Raw genomic sequence first — 20438 nt, forward strand, 5'->3', positions numbered from 1 at the left:
GTTCCGGACACGCGTCGACACGCGTGTCGAGAAAAGTTGACCGCGTGTCCGACAGTGTCCGACCGTGTCGACGTGTCCAACACGCTCCGACACATGTCGGACACAACACGGAAGCTTCATAGGTCGGCAATTGAGCGAGGCTCGGCTGAGCTTGCCCAGTCGCCGGTGGGGCTCGATCTCGCCGAGTCGCCGCAAGGTCAGCCTTATCTTGACCGGGTGATGCCGACCTCATGGTGGCTCGGCAAGGTCAAGCCCCACCGGTAGTTGAGCAAGCTCGGCCTCGCCAGATCTGGGTGAGGCTTATCAGTTGCCGGCGGAGGCTTGACGAGCCTCGCCGATGGCTGGGTGAGCCTCGGGCAAGCTCGCCAGAGCTCACCCTAGCTTGGCAAGCCTTCAACAAGCTTGCCCAACCGATTGCTAGCAATCGGCAGTTGTGGGCGATGGATGGCGGCAACGATGAACGGTAATGGTAGCGGCAAGAGCAATTGAAGAAGAAAGAGAGAAGAAGAATAAAAAAAAAAAAAAAGAAAAAAAGAGAAAATAAGTTAGCTGATTCTATAATTATTTCCGATAATAAAGAATTAAATTTTTTTACTTTTCGATTATGTTCGAAATTTATTTCAAAAAAAAAAAAAATTATCAAGAACATAAATTTTTATTTTAAATCTACTTTCGAAAATAAAAACATAAATTATAACTGTTCGGCAAGATCCTAAGCAAATTTACATCAGGGCCGGCATCTTTCAGACTTTGTTCCCTGGTTAAAAGCATCTTTCCTCACTTTAATGATGCTGTAAAAAGTAGGAAGGCGTGTGGACAGTGACGTACGAATAAATTAGTGGAGGTGCTCTTGCTTATAGGCAACCGTGAAATGTGATTGAAAAGACCGATAAAGACAAAAATTAGATATTCAAAATCCCCGAATCTTTTGAACAATTTCAAAGTGTAACTCCTAGTTTTTTTTTTTTTTTGTATCCAAAGAACCTCTATGCCCCGTTTCGGGACGGAGCAAACCTAAGGAGTAGGAGAGTTTGAGTTTACCACCACCGAAGCGGCGCATGAAGTAAACCCCGGAGAAATAGGAGAGTTATCACCACCCTTTCTACCCTAGGTAAGTCATGGGTTCGTTTCCAACAAGGCAGACGACGCAGGGATTCGAATTCCAAACCTCTCCCGAAAGGAACTGAAGCTCAATCACTACGCCGCCACCACGGGTGATTCTAACTCCTAGCTTTCGTACTTATCTTTGTTAACAAATAAATTCATACCGTGAGCAGCGTAATTGATTAAGATATCTTATCTAGCAAAGGAGGTCAATAATTCGAAACTCTGCGTTATTAGCGATTAAAGTAGGGGGCCCAAATTGTAGATTGTTGAACCAATTTCCCCGTATGATAGTTGTTGTTGGGCCTCCATCACGGAGGCCCGTGAGACCCCAAATTAGCTCTTAAATCGGCATAAGCCAATAAGGACAGACTCTAACGGATTCGATATATATATCGAATTGATAAAATCATTTTGTTCTTTACCAGGCTCATAAATAATCTAAAAAGTGAAAACCTTATTTATAGAATGCAAACAAAACATAGATCGACACATAGATGATTGATCGAGTATGATTACTACTCTTTCGTGTGATTATTATAGGAGAGTTCGAATTTACTGAAATCTTTTGATTTTGTTGGAATATACGAATATTAATTGCACATTTTCACTTAACAATCTAAATTAGCGTGATTCAATCAAGAAGGAAAAATGATATAAATGATCAACAAATTTTATCAAAATATGTAAGGTGGATTATGAACTTTAATCCGATGTGTAATATCGAACTGTTAAATCATTAAATATAGTCTATTAACTTTCGATACACATTCAATTTAATTATCGAACTGTATAAAGATGTTCAATATTGTTCATGAACTTGAATTAATGAAATGACAGCATTGCTCATTTTTATATATTAATTAAATATATATCAATTATATTATACGTTAAGATAAAATTCAATGATTATATTAAATAAATTAAAACTGACGGTCCGTGATTATTCTGCCATTTACATCAGTCATGAAGGCGTCCCAAAACTTTCCCGTCCGGGGAGTTTGAATTTTTAAATGACCCCCAACTAATCCTTTTATTTAAAGGAGGAGAAAAGGAGAAAATATCTATCAGCAACTACGGGGAGCCTTCCTCTTTCGGTCATAAAAGGCAAGCGTGTTGCTTCGTCTCCGTTTCTTCCTCTTCTTCCTCGCTCTTTCACCACCACCCGCTGACCACCGTCGTCGTCAATGGATTTGCACTTCCGTCTCGTCTCGTCTTGCTAAAGATCTTGCGCGTTCCGCCGATCCAAACGGGACCACCTCCCGCGTCTGCTGCTTCCTCTACTATAAAGTTCGGAGAAGATGGAATAGGAAGGGGATCCTTTGATCGAATAAAGAAGCCGTTTTCGTCTTCCGTTTCTTCGTTCTTTTCCCTTTAGTTCTCTTCCTGTTGAATCTTCCGCGGTCAGCTCTAGTCTCCCCCTCGATTCACTGATCGGATCGGAGTCTTCTGTAAATACGCACGATTCGGCAGTAACTGCAGAAACCTCAGAATCTGTAAATATTCGCTGATCCTGCCGAGGTTTTTACCTCGCTGGAGATTAGGTCGGGTTTTAGGGCTTTTGTAAATACACACCGATTCGGAGTTGGGAGCTTTTTCGGCTCGAGTAGGAGACATGGACAACTACTTGAAGGAAAATTTCGGGGATGTGAAGGCGAAGAACTCGTCGGAGGAGGCGCTCCAGAGGTGGCGAAACGCCTGCTGGTTGGTGAAGAACCGGAAACGGAGGTTCCGGTTCACGGCCAATCTGAACAAGCGATCGGAAGCCGATGCTATTCGTCGCACGTTTAAGGTCGGTCTGCCGCTGTTTTGTTTCCTCTCTTATCGCCGGGGAACTTGAGATCTTGCACTGACCAGAGAGAGAGAGAGAGAGAGAGAAGTGCTAATTTTATTTGCCTATGCGATTGCTAGGCTTGTGTTATATGACTTTATCTTGAAAACGAGCTTTGTCGACCAGCGATGAGTTAGCCGATGAACGGACGATCGAGAGCTTGTCTTGATTTTCCTGCCCTACCTCGTAGTTTTCTCAACTTATGCACGATATCGGTTACGGTCGAGTGCTCTGAGTTCTAGATTTCCTTTTTGGATGCTCTGTCGTGTTCCTACATGTGTTCAAACTGTCAAATACTTAGCGGATCCATCTCACTCCACTTCCATCAATTTCTTTCATGTCTCTCGACTTTCCCTGCTTTCTTCGGGGTTTGTTTTCTCAATCACGTTCTTCATTTCGAGAAAAGAAGAGAAGAAATCGCGTAGTGACTATCTAAACTTGATCTAAATGATATCTTTTATCCCTCGATTCTATCTTTTAAAACTAGGAGGAGTTCTCCTAATCGGTTGTGAAAATTCCTGCATTCTTGCTGCACTAACATATTCTCAGAGCAATGGATATAGATAACTTCCAAGATTGAAATAGATATTGGCAAGAGTTTCAGCTTTCAAACAACACATTCTAGTAGGACGCTTGCTTTGATTAGTGTATACCTATGCGAGAGATGACAAGTGGGGCTGGCAATAATACATTGAAAGCTAACTACTCGAGTAACCTTTTTAAATGCTCATTGGGAATTGGATGAACTGTTTTCAGATTTGTAGTTCAAAATTCATTTAGACTTTTTTGAAGAATGCCTTGAGGTCGTACCTGGAAACTCATGCAGAGAATGTATTTGGCCTCTATTTATTGTAATCCCGAGTGACTTGCTCTTTGGAATGTTAAGGCTCTATCTTCCTTGGTACCTGTTCTTGAGTAGATTACATGAGTGATCGCACTAGTTAATAGTTTTGTGTTCCATGCTCTTAATTTTCATCTTCATTCTTTCTAATTTCATTTTGATTGCTGCAGACAAATTTTAGGGTTGCTGTCATAGTTTCACAGGCTGCAATTCAGTTCATCCAAGGTGATGATCCTTCAATAAAAGTAAATCCTTTTATTTCCTTATTCTGTTTTGCTATTTTTCTCATGTTTAGTCATACCTGGATGCCTGCAGGACTGAGTGATTACAAAGTACCTGAAAATGTTGAGGCTGAAGGATTTCAAATTTGTGCGGAAGAATTGGGATCCATTGTTGAGGGCCACGATGTGAAAAAACTAACAAGTCATGGGGGAGTTGAAGGCATTGTAGGCAAGCTCTCGACATCAGTTACTGATGGTATTCCTACTTCTAACAATTTAATCGACAAGAGGAAAAGATCTTTGGAATTAATAAATTTACGGAGAGCCCGACCCGTGGATTCTGGTTCTTTGTCATGGAAGCTCTCCAAGACATGACTTTAATGATACTTGCAGTTTGTGCCTCTGTCTCTCTAATTGTTGGTATAATAATGGAAGGCTGGCCAAAGGGTGCCCATGATGGACTTGGAATTGTGGCTAGCATTCTGCTCGTTGTGTTTGTGACTGCCACGAGTGATTATAGACAATCTCTGCAGTTTAAGGATTTGGATGCGGAGAAGAAAAAAATTTCGGTTCAGGTGACCAGAAACGGTTATAGACAAAAACTATCTATATATGATCTTCTTGCAGGCGATATTGTCCATCTTAACATTGGTGATCAAGTCCCAGCTGATGGACTTTTTATTACCGGGTATTCCCTTTTGATAAATGAATCTAGTTTAACTGGAGAGAGTGAACCTGTCCATGTTAGCAATGGTAATCCTTTTCTTCTCTCTGGAACGAAAGTTCAGGATGGATCATGCAAGATGCTTGTGACCGCTGTTGGAATGAGAACCCAGTGGGGCAAACTAATGGCTACTCTAAGTGAAAGTGGAGATGATGAAACCCCACTGCAAGTCAAACTCAACGGTGTGGCCACCCTCATTGGAAAAGTTGGCCTATTCTTTGCTGTTATAACCTTTGCTGTGTTAGTCCAAGGATTGCTTACCCGAAAGTATCAAGAAGGATCAGTTTGGTCCTTGTCTGGGGATGATGCAATGGAAATATTGGAGTTCTTCGCGGTAGCAGTTACAATTGTCGTGGTTGCTGTTCCTGAAGGGTTGCCATTAGCAGTGACGTTGAGCCTTGCTTTTGCAATGAAGAAAATGATGAATGACAAGGCACTGGTACGCCATCTTGCTGCTTGTGAAACAATGGGATCGTCCACGACAATATGCAGCGACAAGACTGGAACGCTTACTACTAACCACATGACTGTCGTGAAAGCTTGCATTTGTCAGAAATCTAAGGAAGTCAGTAGCCCTGAGGCAGCTCTCAGTCTCTGCTCTGAAATTCCTGACTTTGCAAGGGAAATCTTACTTCAGTCCATTTTTACTAATACAGGGGGAGAAGTTGTAAACAGCAAGGAGAAAAAATATGAAATTCTGGGAACACCCACTGAAACAGCTATTTTGGAATTTGGTTTGAAGCTTGGAGGAGGTTTCCAAGCAGAAAGAGAAAAATCAACGATTATAAAGGTTGAACCTTTCAATTCTTTGAAGAAGAGAATGGGGGTGGTAATAGAGCTTCCTGAAGGAGGTCGTCGGGCTCACTGTAAAGGTGCTTCTGAAATTATTTTGGCTGCATGTGACAAAGTCATAGACACGAATGGGGATGTGGTTCCCCTTGATGATTCTTCAGTGAACTATCTGAAGGAAACAATCGAACGATTTGCTAATGAAGCTCTTCGAACTCTATGCCTTGCTTACATGGACGTTGGGAATGACTTCTCTCCACAAAATGCTATTCCTACCCAAGGATACACTTGTATAGGAATTGTTGGCATCAAAGATCCTGTTCGTCCTGGTGTCAAGGAGTCTGTTGCAATTTGTAGGTCTGCTGGAATTGTTGTCCGTATGGTCACAGGAGACAACATAAACACAGCTAAGGCAATTGCTAGAGAGTGCGGGATCTTGACTGATGATGGTATAGCAATTGAGGGGCCAGTGTTCCGCGAAAAAAGTGACGAGGAACTGCTTAAGCTGATCCCTAAAATTCAGGTGCATATACATATTGACCTTCATTATTCAGTAGATATTAGAAGGAGTAATATGGAAGCGCAATGAGAATCACACAATGCATTTTTGTTCTGATATCTGTTGCTTTGCAGGTGATGGCTCGATCTGCTCCATTGGACAAGCATAAACTTGTGAAACACTTGAAGAATGATTTTAGAGAAGTGGTTGCTGTGACAGGTGATGGAACTAATGATGCTCCGGCACTTAAAGAAGCGGATATTGGGCTGGCAATGGGCATTGCTGGAACTGAGGTACCTTTGCTTGTTTTACCCTCTTTGCGTGTGATTTTGACAGAAAATTCGGGATGCTTAAGATCTTGCGGTTATAAAATAATGGAAAATTTCAAATAAGAATCTGAAGTGCCCTCATTTTCTCGAGTAAGGGCACGGAGTAGATCTTGTATCAATTAAGGACTTGAAGTGGCCATGGTTTTTTCAAATAAGGGTCTACAATGGCTATGGTTATTTCAAATGAGGGCTTGACTCGATGGTTGCCGGCCGGCTAAATATTCCAACCGATCAAAGGGCGTTTTCATCCAATTACAGTTTAAATTTTAAATTAATTTTTATTCTTTTCTTTTCTTTTTTTTTTTTCCGGCCAGCCCTCTCGACCACCCGCCGGCCACTAGGAAGGGCCGACAAGGGCCTGCAAGCCCTTGCTGGCTGCTAGTAAGGCTGATTTGGTGAGGGTCACCTCACCTGGGGCTGACAAGGGCTTGGTGACCCTCACCTAGCCCTTTTGGCATGGCCGGTGGCTGGCCGCCACTGGGAAAGAAGAAAGAAAACCAGAAAAAGGAAAAAAAGAAAAGAAAAGGGGGAACAATTCAAAAAGGCAAATGACTAAGATGTCCTTGATCAGTTGGAAAAAGTTAGGCCTTTGTTTGAAATGGACGTAATCACTTCAGGCCGTTATTTGGAATTTTTCCTAAAATAATATTCTTCTTCTTAACTTGTACATTATGATCTCTTAAATGTTTGGAAGCCTTCTCCTTGAAGCGTAACTTCTTGAGCTCTTTGTCTTGTTTAGTTGTGTGTATCATAACACTGTGGAACTCGTTCTTCCTCATAATTAATTATATATCAGTGTGTCAGAGATCATCTTTTAACTGGAACTTTCTTTGCTGCATCCTTGAAGCTTTCCTTTCTTCCCCATGGATTTGTGCTTTCTGCTATTTGTCACAAACTTGTACACCTGATGAATGCTTATTGCAGTAAGGAAGGATTGCATTTCTGCCTGCTTTTCTTTTAATTTTTATGTAAAAATTTAAGCAAAGCTGGTGGGAGAGTCCATAATGCAGATTGCTTGTTTTCATTGCTCTGCGCTAGGCAAGATGGAGAGTTTGTATAATTGTTGTAATCAGAGGCTCAATGTGACCCTTAAACTGTATATCCAGACCCCTCTAGCTTCTGCTTCATTATGTTGATGTCAAATGTCCAAGTACAATAATGACCCGTCAAGTCTCAGTCGCCCGTTGTCATCAAGCTTGTTACTACCTAGGTTAAGTAGTATAGTATTTAAAGTTTTTTCTCATCTCAGGTTGCAAAGGAGAGTGCTGATGTGATCATCCTAGATGATAATTTCTCCACAATTCCAACAGTGGCTAAATGGGGCCGTTCTGTCTATATAAACATTCAGAAGTTTGTCCAGTTTCAGCTGACAGTCAATGTCGTTGCCTTGATCGTTAACTTCTCCTCGGCATGTTGCACTGGTAATTAGATACTTTCTCAATCTCCTGGATAGTTTTTTTTTTTTTTTTTATACTGGGATTTTGTTCTTCCTTCATGCTCATGATTGAATAATGTATCTGTAGGGAATGCTCCCTTGACTGCGGTACAGCTTCTGTGGGTCAACATGATTATGGACACTCTGGGAGCCCTTGCATTAGCAACAGAACCTCCTACTGATGACTTGATGAAGAGGCCACCAGTTGGTAGGAAAGGGAACTTCATCAGTAATGTGATGTGGAGGAATATCTTGGGGCAGTCCTTGTATCAATTTGTCATCATATGGTATCTTCAAACGAGAGGAACAGAAGCTTTCAATCTCACGGGTCCAGACTCTAACTTGATATTGAACACCATCATCTTTAACTCGTTTGTCTTTTGCCAGGTAAACTTTAAAGTCACCAAGCTATGCATTGATGCTCTAACAATAGAATGCATCTTTTTTACGGTGCATGAGAAGTGATCTTTTGATTCAACAACCAGACTTCTGACTTCGAGTCAAGAGACTCCAGTGTACCTGGAAAATAGAAGGGGAAAAAAACAGTATGCTAGAAGTGGCTGCAGCAAAATTTAGTCACAGTAGTCATAATAAATCATGGTTTTGCATGTTCACACAGTAAATGGAATTAGGCATTTGCTCTTCGATCTTTTCATTATTTGACAAATTGCATGAGCTTTCAGTGTGCTGGTCATTACATGGCAATTTGAACTGTTTCTTATTAGGGAAGTCAGGTGGTGGAAATTGTGTTTATTGACATGAATGGGGCTGGTATTTGATTCTTTAACAGTTGCTTCCAACTTCCTTAATACTGTGGGCTTACACTAAATTCATTACGTTGACTGCAGGTTTTCAATGAAATCAGCTCCAGGGAGATGGAGAAGATAAATGTGTTCAAGGGAATACTGAAAACTACGTATTCGTGGCCGTGCTTACTTGCACTGTCGTCTTCCAAATCATAATCATCGAATTCTTGGGAACATTTGCAAACACTTATCCTCTTAGCTTGCAGCAGTGGTTTGTCAGCATTTTACTTGGGTTTCTGGGCATGCCAATTGCAGCTGCTTTGAAGATGATCCCTGTGGGATCAGCATAATGTAGGTAGAAGAATCTAACCTTGTGTTTTCTTGTGGGAGTTGAGCCGCCAGTTTTTGCTATTGTAAAGTTCCTAAAGCCACCAAAAGTTCAGGGCTTAAGTTTTGATATTCAATCTGACTTTCATGAATGACAGCATTTTTTTGTATTGTACCCTGACTATTCGCGACTGAACTTGACCCTCTAGATGAATCATCCTCTTCTATTTTACTCTCAATAGGAGTTATGTCGAACAACATACCGATTAGCGCTTTAATATTGCAGGAGGGGAATCGAACCCTAGCCATCATGTGGTCAACGTGTCTACTAACAAAAAGTTCAAAGCCAAACATAGTGCGCTGTTACAAACATCGGGACGGACCTTTTTTTTTGTGTTGTACCCTGGGAGTTGAACCCATTTTACTCGATCCAGTGGGAAAGAACTGGTGCGCTGTTAAAACGTTCAGGACGGACCTAGACTCTCTCGGGGAAAGAACTGTAATTGACTTTTGCAGTGGCTAAGTGTCCATGATTGAGTGAAGCTGAACATGCGTATTGTACAGGTTGTTGGGTGATGTATGCATGGCAATAGTGGCTGTTGGGAACGAAGACAAGCTGATCTGTAGTTTTTATTTGAGGGTAAGGTGCTGCTACAATGCCTTGCTCCTTGCGAAGTTTCTAGGTGGTTTCGTTCTTCACGACCGATCAAAGCACAGAGAAACCCAAGGTAATCCATGAAATGACTAGCTGGCGATGATACGTCAATCAAAATCATCCTAAAAAAATTTACAGATAAACTTGAATCCTGAAAATTCAGCAACCATAGAACTGTACTAGCTGCAATAAATGGGCGGATGCTTATTTATTTCTTCATTCATGACAAATTGCAGTACCCCTTTCCAGTGAAACAAGTTGGCATTGACAAAATGTATCCCGAGCCGAAGAAATTTCCTGGAGGCTCCTCGGATTGTTGTGTTCCCACATGGCCCCTGGATCACCTGCTCCGGAGACAAACCATGGACGACAAGACCGAGAGAAGATTGAAAGTCAGAGAGGGTAGATAAGATGCGTGCAAGTGATACGCATCTCCCTAGTACAAATTGCCAACTGTGAATGAAAGGGAAGGTTAGTTGTTCAGAGCGAAAACGCCAGGGAAGTACCTCGAGTACTTGGTCTTGCCAGTTTAGTCTTTGACTGCACAGTTCTTGTCCCCCATGTTTGGCCCCTAATCGAACGTTGCTAACCCACTCCATCAATCGACTAACCCCATCTTGCATTGTATAAATCTACCAGAAATTGGGTATATTCCCATTTCGTCCTAATCATTGTAGAGGAGCTAGACAATCTAGGGCTTTGTCTGTACATTTTTATTTTTTTGGGAACATTTCTTTTGAGTCGCACCTTAAAAGTTATGTCATTACAATATAAGCAGTATCCTTTGGTAACATAACGCTAATAACTTGCTCGAGTTACATACAATGAAATTGTTGGTTGCGCAATTTGCCTAGATCATATAACTTTTGGACATGACAACTTGTTTGGTAGAGCGATAGTTGTATCGTAATCGCATTCTATCGTGTTGTTACCAAATACACATATTTTGGCAACACATTTTTCGAAAATGTGGTGTGGCAATAATGATTAATGCACTTGATAAAAAATTATCGCGAGACTACTATAATCACCAAATGACAAATAAAAGATTGATAACATTGTTGTATATCTTTTTTTATTAAATAATTGCCATAAATTATTTTCACCATATGATGATGATTACGATGATAAAAACAATAGTAAGTACATATAACTAATATAATAATAATAAATAATAACAACAAAAAAATTAATTAATTAATTATTATTATTATTATTAGTAAACTTTATGATGATGACTATAACATCTACACGTCCTATTAGGTATTTTTACTTCTATTGTTATTATCTTAATTATTATGATTTTATTGTTTCAAATATCTAGAAAAAATTGCTACTACTCTCGCTTAAAAGGTCCAAAAATTACAGCATAGCAAAACTTCATAGGAACAGCTATGTTAAGCTAGTATTGGAGCTGCAAAGAGGCTCAACTGAAGTTTCTCCCCAAAAGTTATGAAAAACCGGTACCAAACACACGCTAAGCAAAGCCCGTTCTATCATGAATGAGCAAAAATTCCAACGAGTTGCAAATCTAGTGAAAGTCCGCCGGCCATGATGGCATATTGTATGGTTTCGCGACAGACAAGAGAATGGCCGACTCCGTTAAAAAGAAATCACGAAGTTGCTACTTTTGATCGACATCAATCAAACAGCCTCTAAGACGTGTCTTGTAAAAAGCAAAGAGCACAGAAAGAAGCCCACATTGAGCAACGAAAATGAGAATCCAATCAAAAAGGCACCATCAACATGGGAAGTACCCTTTAAATCAACAAAACAATTGCCATTGAAGATGAATCATGATCCCTTGAGAACAGGCAAGTTCCGCAGGAAGGGGACAAAGGGCCCCTGCCCTTGAAAGGCTTATCCCCCAAACATTCAAAACAAATCCAATCACATTCACTTCACCTTTTAATTCCTTACATAACCCCCCACCCCTTCTTTCTCTCTCTTCTTTGGCTGGTTGGCCAACGCCAAATCCTTGATGCATCAAATCAAACCTAAAAAACACAGGGCAGCAAACAACAAAGCAAATCCCACATCAAAAGCCAGGGCTGCTTGTTCTAGACACCTTAGTCTGAGACCCCCCCAAAATAAATAAATAAACAAATAAATGAGAATTCAAAAGAAAGGTCAGGCCAAAATGAAAGAAAAGGAAAAAAAAAACATCATCATCAAAAAATCAAAAATCAAAAATCAATGAAGGTGACTGAGCTGAAAATTAGACATTGACCCCACTCTGGAGCAGCTTTTCAAGACCCCTTCCCTCCTCCTCCCTCTATCTGGAGATTCTGGACCTTTTTTCACCCCCGTGTTTGTGTGTGTGGCTTTCCCTTAAAAATGAAAAATCAGCTTTCGGATGAAGCCCAAAGGCTTTGCTTTTGATGCACCCCTTTATGCTTTCTAAATTATATTCTATTCTCGTTATTCTTTTTTCGATGTGTAGTCTGAGGCGACCGTCGATCAACTCCCTCGACGGTCTCGTTAGCAGCGTCGCTTATCGTCCGGAGCACTGGGAGCTCGATCGCTATCATCATCGGGTGGAGACTTTCTTTTGGTACTTGTAGCATAAGTGACAGAAGAAATATCAGAGAAGTCTGGCGGCCTCAAATGGCCGATGGTTAGCTCTGGCCGGTACGAAGACCTGGCCAGTTGAATCATCTCCTTGTCCAAACTCCTCATTTGACTGTAACATAAGAACACCTCTTCCTGTGGAGGGGTAAAAGAAAAAGATCTAAAGCATCAATAGGTCGGAACTTTTCAAGAGAAAAGGAACGGCACAGACTACTTTGATTGATGAGAGGAAATAGAACATGATGAATGGTGATTTCTTGATATTCTCAACACAACTCACAATGTCCAGGCTCTGATGAAAAGAACAGTCGCCGCTTAATTTACACTCCAGTGCATTTCTTGTTAATGAATCATCTGACGCGGCCAATGCTGCGGCGGCGGCTATAGAAGACGGCCTGTGATCGACCAGGTTGATCTCTGCAACGGAGCAGAAACTTCAATTCACCAATCAAAACAGCAACAGCAAGGCAATTTGACTTTCTTCGGATACACATTGAAAAATCATTCAAGATCCCACCTTTCATGATGCCCAAGATGAGATCGACGCTTTTGGACGCGACCCCGCTCTGCGAAGGCTCCTTGTGTAATCTCGCCACGAAGTGATGTAGGTATGCGAATGGCGTGATCGAGCCCATCCTCCACTCCAATGTGTTCAGCACCAGGAGCTCCATCCTCTGAATCCCCTTGCTCTGGAAATAGTAGTCCTCTGTCTCGTACTCTGACAGCGGCGGAACCCTCACCTCCTCCATCTTCGCGGCCAGAGAGAGGCAAGCCACAGACAGCAACCTAATTGCCCATGATTTCTCACTCTACAACACCATCAAACAACAACATACAACATTGTCACAAACACCTTAAACATCGTTCATGACATTGAAAGTAGTCACTTCCATGTGTGTGAACTACGCTGGACTAGACTTACATCGATGCACCGCCTAGAAAGGAACCGATCGAAGTACGTCATTGCCAGGTACGCCGTCTGGAAGCGGAATCCAAACACTTTTCTAGTCTGTATTCGAACAACCAAGCAAGAAAGCAAGAATCAAAGAGCCATAAAATCAATCAATCTCATTAATTCTGCATTTCCATTCATTCCCAATCAATTTGCGGAGTTTTTCAAGCGAAATGGACAGATGGGGTTGGACGGAAAAACCCGACTTTGAGAACCCACGAGAGCACGCCGGAGCGGGCCGAGTCAATCCACTTCCCCGGATCAAGAGCACCCCCGTCTCTCTCGAACCCAGAACCGGTCTCCCTATCGAGCAGCATTTGCAGACACTGCTCGTCATCTAATACACTACAATCGCTCAAGTGGACGAACTCCTCGTCCTCCTCGACGGGCCCGCGATCGCCCAAGCAGGCCTCGCTCTCCTGGCAGAGAAAGCTAGAGGGGGAACCGTCGTCCATCACGTCCTGTCGACAGCACAGCCAGTCATCCACTGGGCAAAAGATAAAAAAATTCGTCCTTCTCAACTCCCGGGCGAATCCACCATGGACAAAAAGAGGGACACAGAGAGAGAGAGGAGATGGAGATGATGGAGATGATGGAGATGATGGAGACAGGGGTGGAGATGGGTCGAGCGCGCGCGGGGACTTAGCGACGAAACGAGGGGGATGGGTTTGCGTATCAGTTTCACGCCGCACGGATCGTCGTGACGACGAGTGGTTGGTGCGCGCGCGCGAGCGCCAGGGCGAGATGGTGGCGCTTGTGTACTCCTCCTACTCGCAGAGCCGCTCTCCACTAAAAAAATGCTCTCGCTCCGGTTCGGAATCGCGGAGGGATTTTTATATATCGAGCGAGAGAGCGCTCGGTTCGGACGCGACGGATGATTTTAACATCTGGATCCCATTGATCTTTTATCAGAGGCTCGTCTGATATTTGCCCGTAACGGGGTAACTTTGCATTGTTTGGCATGTGAATTGGAGTCGTGAGTGCCGATGTTTTAAAAGGGTATTGTTGGTCGTGGCTTTTGGATACGTATTAAATGTCGTTAAGAATTTAGGATATCAATTACACGGTGAAAGTGGGACGCCGGAGGTGATGGGTCCCTCCCGCTTACGTGTTTCCCAAGTTTACTCTCCGACTGCCGGTTGTATGGAATTTTTAAGTAACCAAAAAAAATAAAAAAATAAAAATTATACGATGAAAGTAATGTGCATTGTGAAAAAATTCATATATTTGGTCGGTGGAAGTGTCAAAGAGAACTTATTAGGTAATTAATTAAAGAAATTTTAGAAATTTTTATTATACCGATTGACTTCGATATGACACTTCGTGAAATTAAATCCTTGTAAATTAAAAAGGATACGTTTGAATTGAAGACACTTCCATGATTCGGCCCTTAATTTGGGTTCTTAAATAAATGCACTTTCTATTTATTTTTTATTTTTTTCTGGGGGTTTGCTTTCTTAAAATGGGGCGAGAGCGAGGAGGGGGAGTGAAGGCCAGGCGAAGACCGTAGGTTTGACCGGGAGCACGAGGTGTGATTTGGGTCGTCCAACTGGCGGGAAACGCTTGCCGACCTCCCACGCGCGGGGCCCGGCGCGTGCAGGGGACCGCCCAATGGAGGGGGGACAAGACGAGGTGGGGTCCGGAGTGGTGGCTGGGCTCGGTGGTTAAGCCCGTACGTGTACGAGGGGCAGAAGTACGTGGAATTGCACTCGCGACAGGAGCAGGACGCCTGGCTCATCCCCAACCATTCTGACCAGTCAAAACCCCCGCCACGTCATCGAATCCTTGCCCCTTTTTTTTTTCTTAGATTTTCCCCTTCCAAGGCAAGATTGGGGGGGAATGATTTTAATTTTGTTAAAACTAATGTTTAATTGCGGAGTCTCGACCATGCTAATCATATTTCGATTTGTGTTCTTGTATACGTGCCACACATTTCGTCGTTTGATAAGATCTCCAGAAGCGAGATTAATCTTATGCGCTTTATCGATTTATTCAATTAGATATTTAGTTATTACTCATTAAGTTATCGAATGACCTTGCGGGGATTGTGTTTTTTAGCAATTTGTAAATGAGTTTCTGATAAAATAAAATAAAAAGACCTTCAAATTGAGATTTAGACCTTAATCACGATGCAAATGGGCTAGTAATATAAATATTTGACGATGCAGTTGTTCTGAATCTTATCGGATTTTAGATTTGAGAAGATGTTGATTTGCGCTGAAAATGTTTTGGTAATTAATATGTGGGGAAGATAAATATAATGTAAGGAGAAATACAATTAGTGCAAGATGGCCAAGAACTGACGTGCCTGATATAAATATGTGGTGACGCAAGATCCGAAAGGCAACTTAACTGTCCACACTTAATGGCACCTCTTAGACAAATCCTTACTTCACTCGTACGTTAAATCATATAATATTGCCTTCTACCTAGCTTTACAATATATATTCTCTGCTGACCTCTGATTAACTTATATTTCAGCCATACCCACATACCCCCTTTGTCCTAACTTTGACAGTTGGGTCAGTCCCTCTCCCTTTTTTGATCCGCGAGAGAGCCGATTGGTATAGATTTCTTTACTCGCTAGGTTTGAACAGGATTAACTATGTTCCTATGCTGCAGATAAGATTATTAACCATTTCATTTCAACCCTTGCCGTGTTTTATCTCTTGTGCAATTCTTAATGACGGTTTCATGTGCAATCCTAGTTGTTCTTGTTCATCACTCGGTAAACGCCTTCATCATCAGGTCATCTCCACAAACATTTTATGTCGCCTCTGTAAATGCCGTGTTCTGTGAATACTTTATGTCGAATAACAGTTGGACAAAGACTGAGAATTCTGTTCATTTAGATAGACGTGTTTTCGATTAAGTGATCCTGATTAAACATGGGGCATCGTGCAAGGCCAGAGGAAAAGTATAAATTAGGGTTTCTAGGAAAAATTTATGATCCCACCTGCTCGTCAAAAATTCTCTGGTGAGCCATTTAAAATTCTGTGAAACTCATTGCAGCACAGCCCTAAGGAAAGTACTAACATCTACTATATTCATTAAATTGGATTCGACAACGCATTGGATCAAGACAAGTAGTTGATTTTGGTTGGCACAAACCGCGTTGATTAGATATTGTGGGTAGTAGTAGATTGCTAATTTGTGCTCCCGCTCACATGGTGATACCTGCAATCCATACGGTAGAATTCAATATCTCCAGTCTCCTCTCTTGAGTTCACAGAATCTGAGGAAATGCGGAATCTTCACGTATCTAATTCCGATGAGAAAGAAGAGAGGTAGAGAGAATCATCTCATTGTTTGCAGTGTCTACAATAATAATAAAAGATAACTAATCATAATTTCATCCATCTTTAACTCCTTAATAAGATAAAGGCAGCATTGCCTCTTGGGTACATCATGAGCAGATAGCCTAATCAACACTCGGAGTTCCTGCTGGTAGCAAGACACATCCTTCTCACTTGTCTGGGATAGATTTAGATCAGTAGGCTTGGAAAGCTCATGGATAGGGTTTTGCACTTTAATTTTCCAAAGCCGAAGATACAGCGCTGTCCAACGTCTAATCACAAAAATCAATTTGCCTCGACTCATAAAGTTAGAAACAGTGAAAATTTCCTCAGCTCATCCCTTTTGAAACGTTGCGTTTGTTGATGAAATGCAAGGGTTGATCGAGACAGCATCATAGCTCGTGCATGTTTGCTCTATAAAATGCAATCATCGTGAGGAATTGCACATTCATGAACTCCCTACTTCTGTTAGCTGAAAGTAATTGATCGTGAAGTTCCTTCATCTCTTTTTCCTTCAGTATCTTTGCTTCTCTTTTAAAGAAAAATCAGTCTCTTCAGGACTGGCCAGAAACGTTTTTGCGCATGGTGAAACCGTGAGATCCCAAAGGAGACATTTAATCCGATAAAGTTGAGAAGTGACATGACAAGACAGTACATTGAGATGGGTCCTAGAATGATCTCATCCTTTGAGGATGCCTTGATCTCAGCAGTCAACTAACCCCCATTAATTACGGGTTTTTCTGCCCGTATATAGAGGGTAGATATATTGGGATTTATCAGCTGGTGTATGCATGAATGCATTCCCCAGACGCCAGTAGGGTTGCCCCATGAATTCCTGAAATATATTTCGACATTTGCAGAAATTCCAGGTCTTCTCCGGATCAATTCCCTATGAGGAGGCATGTTGGAACTTTTTTTTATTTCTTTCTCCTTGTCCTTTTCCCTCGTATCTTGCCAATGATTTCTGTGAAAGAGGGATAGGCGCAATCGCAGTAAGTAGAATCAAGCCGTCTTGATGCATCCAACTTTTGGCATCAAGATTACACTAAGAATGTTTTTTCTACCGGAGGCAAAATTTAATTAATTATTCCATGTTAATATATTGTCCACATGAGAGAATTTAACTTTATACAAAGATTTATTTCTCTATAACGACTCCCATCTTTTCATGATTCGACTTTTTTAATTAGTTTTACCGGTTTGTGGGGCAAATTGAAATTAAACTATTTACTTTTTCCTAAGCTGTATTTTGTATTTTGAGAAATTTAGTCGGAAAAAGACTTATTTTTAAGGCCAAGAGTAATGTAGCAAAAATTTAAAACTTTAACCTGTCGGAGACCCAAAAAGAAAATGAGTTTTGAAAAATTGAGTGGGGCAAGGCCCCCGCTGGTCTAGAGCTAAATCCGTCTCTATTTTGACAAGAGTCTTATAATTACTCGTTATGTCACGGTCTAATTAGTAAATATTTTGTTCAATGGTCAAAGGAGTTAATGAGGCTCATCATAGCCTCAGCATTTATTCATCTTAAGTGGAATAATGTCAATAAGTTGCAATTTCCAGGGTTGGTGCAAACAGTTGGAGCGTCCGAGATCTCCACTTCAAGAACTAAGGGTCGGTTGTTCATATATCATAGATATGTATAAACTGCTTTAAGGTTTTATTTGTTTCCTGGAAAATAATTTTCTCAGTCTCCCACATTTGGTTTGCTTAGGAGAACGGGTCAAGAGAAAATATTGTCCTAGCCTATACTTAATTATAGGAAAATAATTTCAAAATATGATTATGCATTAATGTTGGAACCAAAACTCTATATTTTGGCATGAAGACCCAATGTTGGCTCCTGAGTCTTCAATGTCTAGGACCAATTCTCCTACGCCCAAGCTCAAATCCATCAAGGTCGGGCTCGTGACCCTAGTGCCAATACCCAAATCTTTGGCACTCACAATTGGGTCAATTGAGAATGAGCTCGAAATCCTAGTGCTTGTACTAGGGCCCCGGCACCCTTGCCCAAGTCCGTTGAGGCTAGGCCCAAAAACTCGGCCCCAGCACCCGGGCTCAAGTCCACAAAGGCTAAGCTTGGATCCCTAACACCTAGCTCAGGTCCACAAACGCCGTGCCCCGATCCATCAAGGTTAGACCTGCAACCCTAGTGCCCGTGCTCAGGACCATCAAAGCCTTGCTCAAAACTCAGGTGCCCATGCCTCGATCCCTAGTGCCTTATCGAGGCTAGGCTCAAACTTTAATGCCTGTACCCAATTCTAGGCTATGCACACACAAGGTATTAGCAACCGATAGTATATATCTATTTAAAAAATCAAACTAAATTTTTTACTAAAGATGAAAAATATTTTTCAATTCATTCTTATAGCCAAATATCAAAAGATAGTTGTTTTCCTCAAAAATGACTTCTTGTGCATACATGCAACACTCGTACGTTACATATAACTTAGAGAGCAAGAGAGGGAATATACTTGCCAAGAGTGATGATTAGAGCATCGAAGGAACTGCGAGAGAGAGAGAAAGAGAGAGAGGGCAAAGGGGGTGGTGTGGTAAGTAAGGAGCAGCAGGGTTTGGTTTTGGTTTGGTTGGTCGCCTCAGTTAAAAACTGACAACGAAGAGGAGTGACAACCCCGCAGGACAGACGCTTCTCGACTCAAAAAACTCTTTAAAGACTCAGAGTTCGGGTTTGGCTCGGTTGGTCGCCTCAGTTAAAAACTGACAGCAAAAGGGCGAGCGACCGACACCAACTTGATTCACAGACTCGCATGGCATATGCAAGTGCATCTCATTCAACAACAACCACCTAAAAAAGAACAGACGACTGTCCACCTTTTTTACCTTGTATTTCACACAGAGACACCACCCCCCCAACATTGGTCAGTGAATCAAAAGGGGTTTTTGGGATTCCCAAGGCTTTGACCGTTCATTGATCCTCTCTTCCCCTTCCCCTTCCCCTTTGAAAAGCCCCCCGGGCAGTGTGCTCACATGCTCCACTTCAATTCCACCACCACCCATTTTCCCATTATGCTAATCACCCGAGTTAATATTCCATATTCTTTTTTTTTTTTGGCCACTTTTCCCCCTTTTGTTTGTTTTTTCTTTTTGTAAGGGAAAAAGTAGCTTTCAATTCGCCTTCCTTTCCTTTTTCTTTTCAGGATGATTCTCGTCGTTCTATTTTGGGTTTAGATTAGATGTTGAGCATGGACCCCGGCACATCCAATCAGGGACATCGGCCGGTGCTTGTGGGGAATTGGAATTGTTATCAACACGCTCGTTTCACTGCTAACATGATCTTAAAAGAGGAAAAAATCTACTCCCAACAAAGTGTTGTAAGACATATCAAATTGGTGGATACAATACTCAACACGTGCTCATAATGATATTCCATAATTGTGGATATGTCTTATTGATAATTATCTTATCTCAAAAGATGAAAGACGATTGCGTATTATCATATAACTATTCAAGTTGACCAACGTGCATATATCGCGATAAGTTTGGCACGTACCTAGCTCTTACTTAAGATCCTTGATTGGTACTTGATGTCACTTCGAATTGATAGGGACAAATCCATTCTAGCTGAATCTGGACATACAGGGTAACAGCATCCGCTAAACGCTCATTGATGTGAGGTGAGAAAAGGAAAGAAACAGGAACAAATTATGAGTTTAAGCTGTTTTGGCTTGGAACCGAACTCAAAGGAACAACAGGGATGGGGATTGGACCTTGATGAAAACAAATGAATGCATATTTGGCGTCATAGGGAGCATCATATGAAAAGAACAAGGATGTTGTGACAAGGAGACGAATAATATCCACTAAAAGGCCGTATACAATAACCACATAAGTGGGCACTCATCTGCTCCCCATGCCTTATTATTTCATGTTATAATTCAATCTCTCTCTCTCTCTCTCTCTGTGCTCCCCTTATCTGTCACCGACTCTTTCTTTGTCAGGCCCTTACTGCACGCATCAAGTTGTTTATTTAAAGCCTGAATCTTTGGCTACAAGTTCAGCTGCTTAACGGAGCAAAAGCTCCTTCAGACATCGTCTAATCATGCGTACACATATCAACTTGGAATTTAATCTCGTCTGTAGAACGTGCCGCACATTCCAAA

General features: G+C 41.7%; 2 protein-coding genes and 1 long non-coding RNA gene across 3 annotated transcripts; 2 read left to right on the forward strand and 1 right to left on the reverse strand.

Moving 5' to 3' along the window:
- Positions 1 to 2248: 2248 nt before the first annotated feature.
- On the forward strand, positions 2249 to 9039 carry LOC104448064 (calcium-transporting ATPase 1). Its single transcript, XM_039315762.1, is given in 9 exon segments — positions 2249 to 2896; positions 3947 to 4001; positions 4092 to 4279; positions 4282 to 6033; positions 6144 to 6302; positions 7588 to 7759; positions 7862 to 8160; positions 8622 to 8682; positions 8685 to 9039. Coding segments are annotated over 9 exon segments (3048 nt in total). The 5' UTR covers positions 2249 to 2719; the 3' UTR covers positions 8870 to 9039.
- Positions 9040 to 9359: 320 nt separating this feature from the next.
- On the forward strand, positions 9360 to 10326 carry LOC120294987. The gene is made up of 2 exons (XR_005552359.1): positions 9360 to 9574; positions 9738 to 10326. It is a non-coding gene; the product is annotated as an uncharacterized LOC120294987 (long non-coding RNA).
- A 1875-nt stretch (positions 10327 to 12201) lies between these two features.
- LOC104451231 (cyclin-D5-1) lies at positions 12202 to 13610 on the reverse strand. The gene is made up of 4 exons (XM_039314199.1): positions 13231 to 13610; positions 12995 to 13081; positions 12590 to 12881; positions 12202 to 12489 (listed from the first exon to the last, which is right to left on the reverse strand). Exons 1-4 carry the CDS (start codon positions 13477 to 13479, stop codon positions 12233 to 12235), a joined length of 885 nt encoding a protein of 294 aa, XP_039170133.1. The 5' UTR covers positions 13480 to 13610; the 3' UTR covers positions 12202 to 12232.
- Between the last annotated feature and the right edge of the window lie 6828 nt (positions 13611 to 20438).

This window comes from Eucalyptus grandis, chromosome 6, assembly GCF_016545825.1.
Source record: "Eucalyptus grandis isolate ANBG69807.140 chromosome 6, ASM1654582v1, whole genome shotgun sequence".
In the NCBI taxonomy this organism is placed as follows: domain Eukaryota; kingdom Viridiplantae; phylum Streptophyta; class Magnoliopsida; order Myrtales; family Myrtaceae; genus Eucalyptus; species Eucalyptus grandis.

Coding starts and splice junctions, on each gene's coding strand:
- LOC104451231 (XM_039314199.1), bottom strand. CDS start 13,479: ATGGACGACGGTTCCCCCTCTAGCTTTCTCTGCCAGGAGAGCGAGGCC. Junction 12,882..12,994: donor TTTCTAGGCGGTGCATCGAT/GTAAGTCTAGTC, acceptor ATGGTGTTGTAG/AGTGAGAAATCATGGGCAAT. Junction 12,490..12,589: donor CATCTTGGGCATCATGAAAG/GTGGGATCTTGA, acceptor GCTCCGTTGCAG/AGATCAACCTGGTCGATCAC.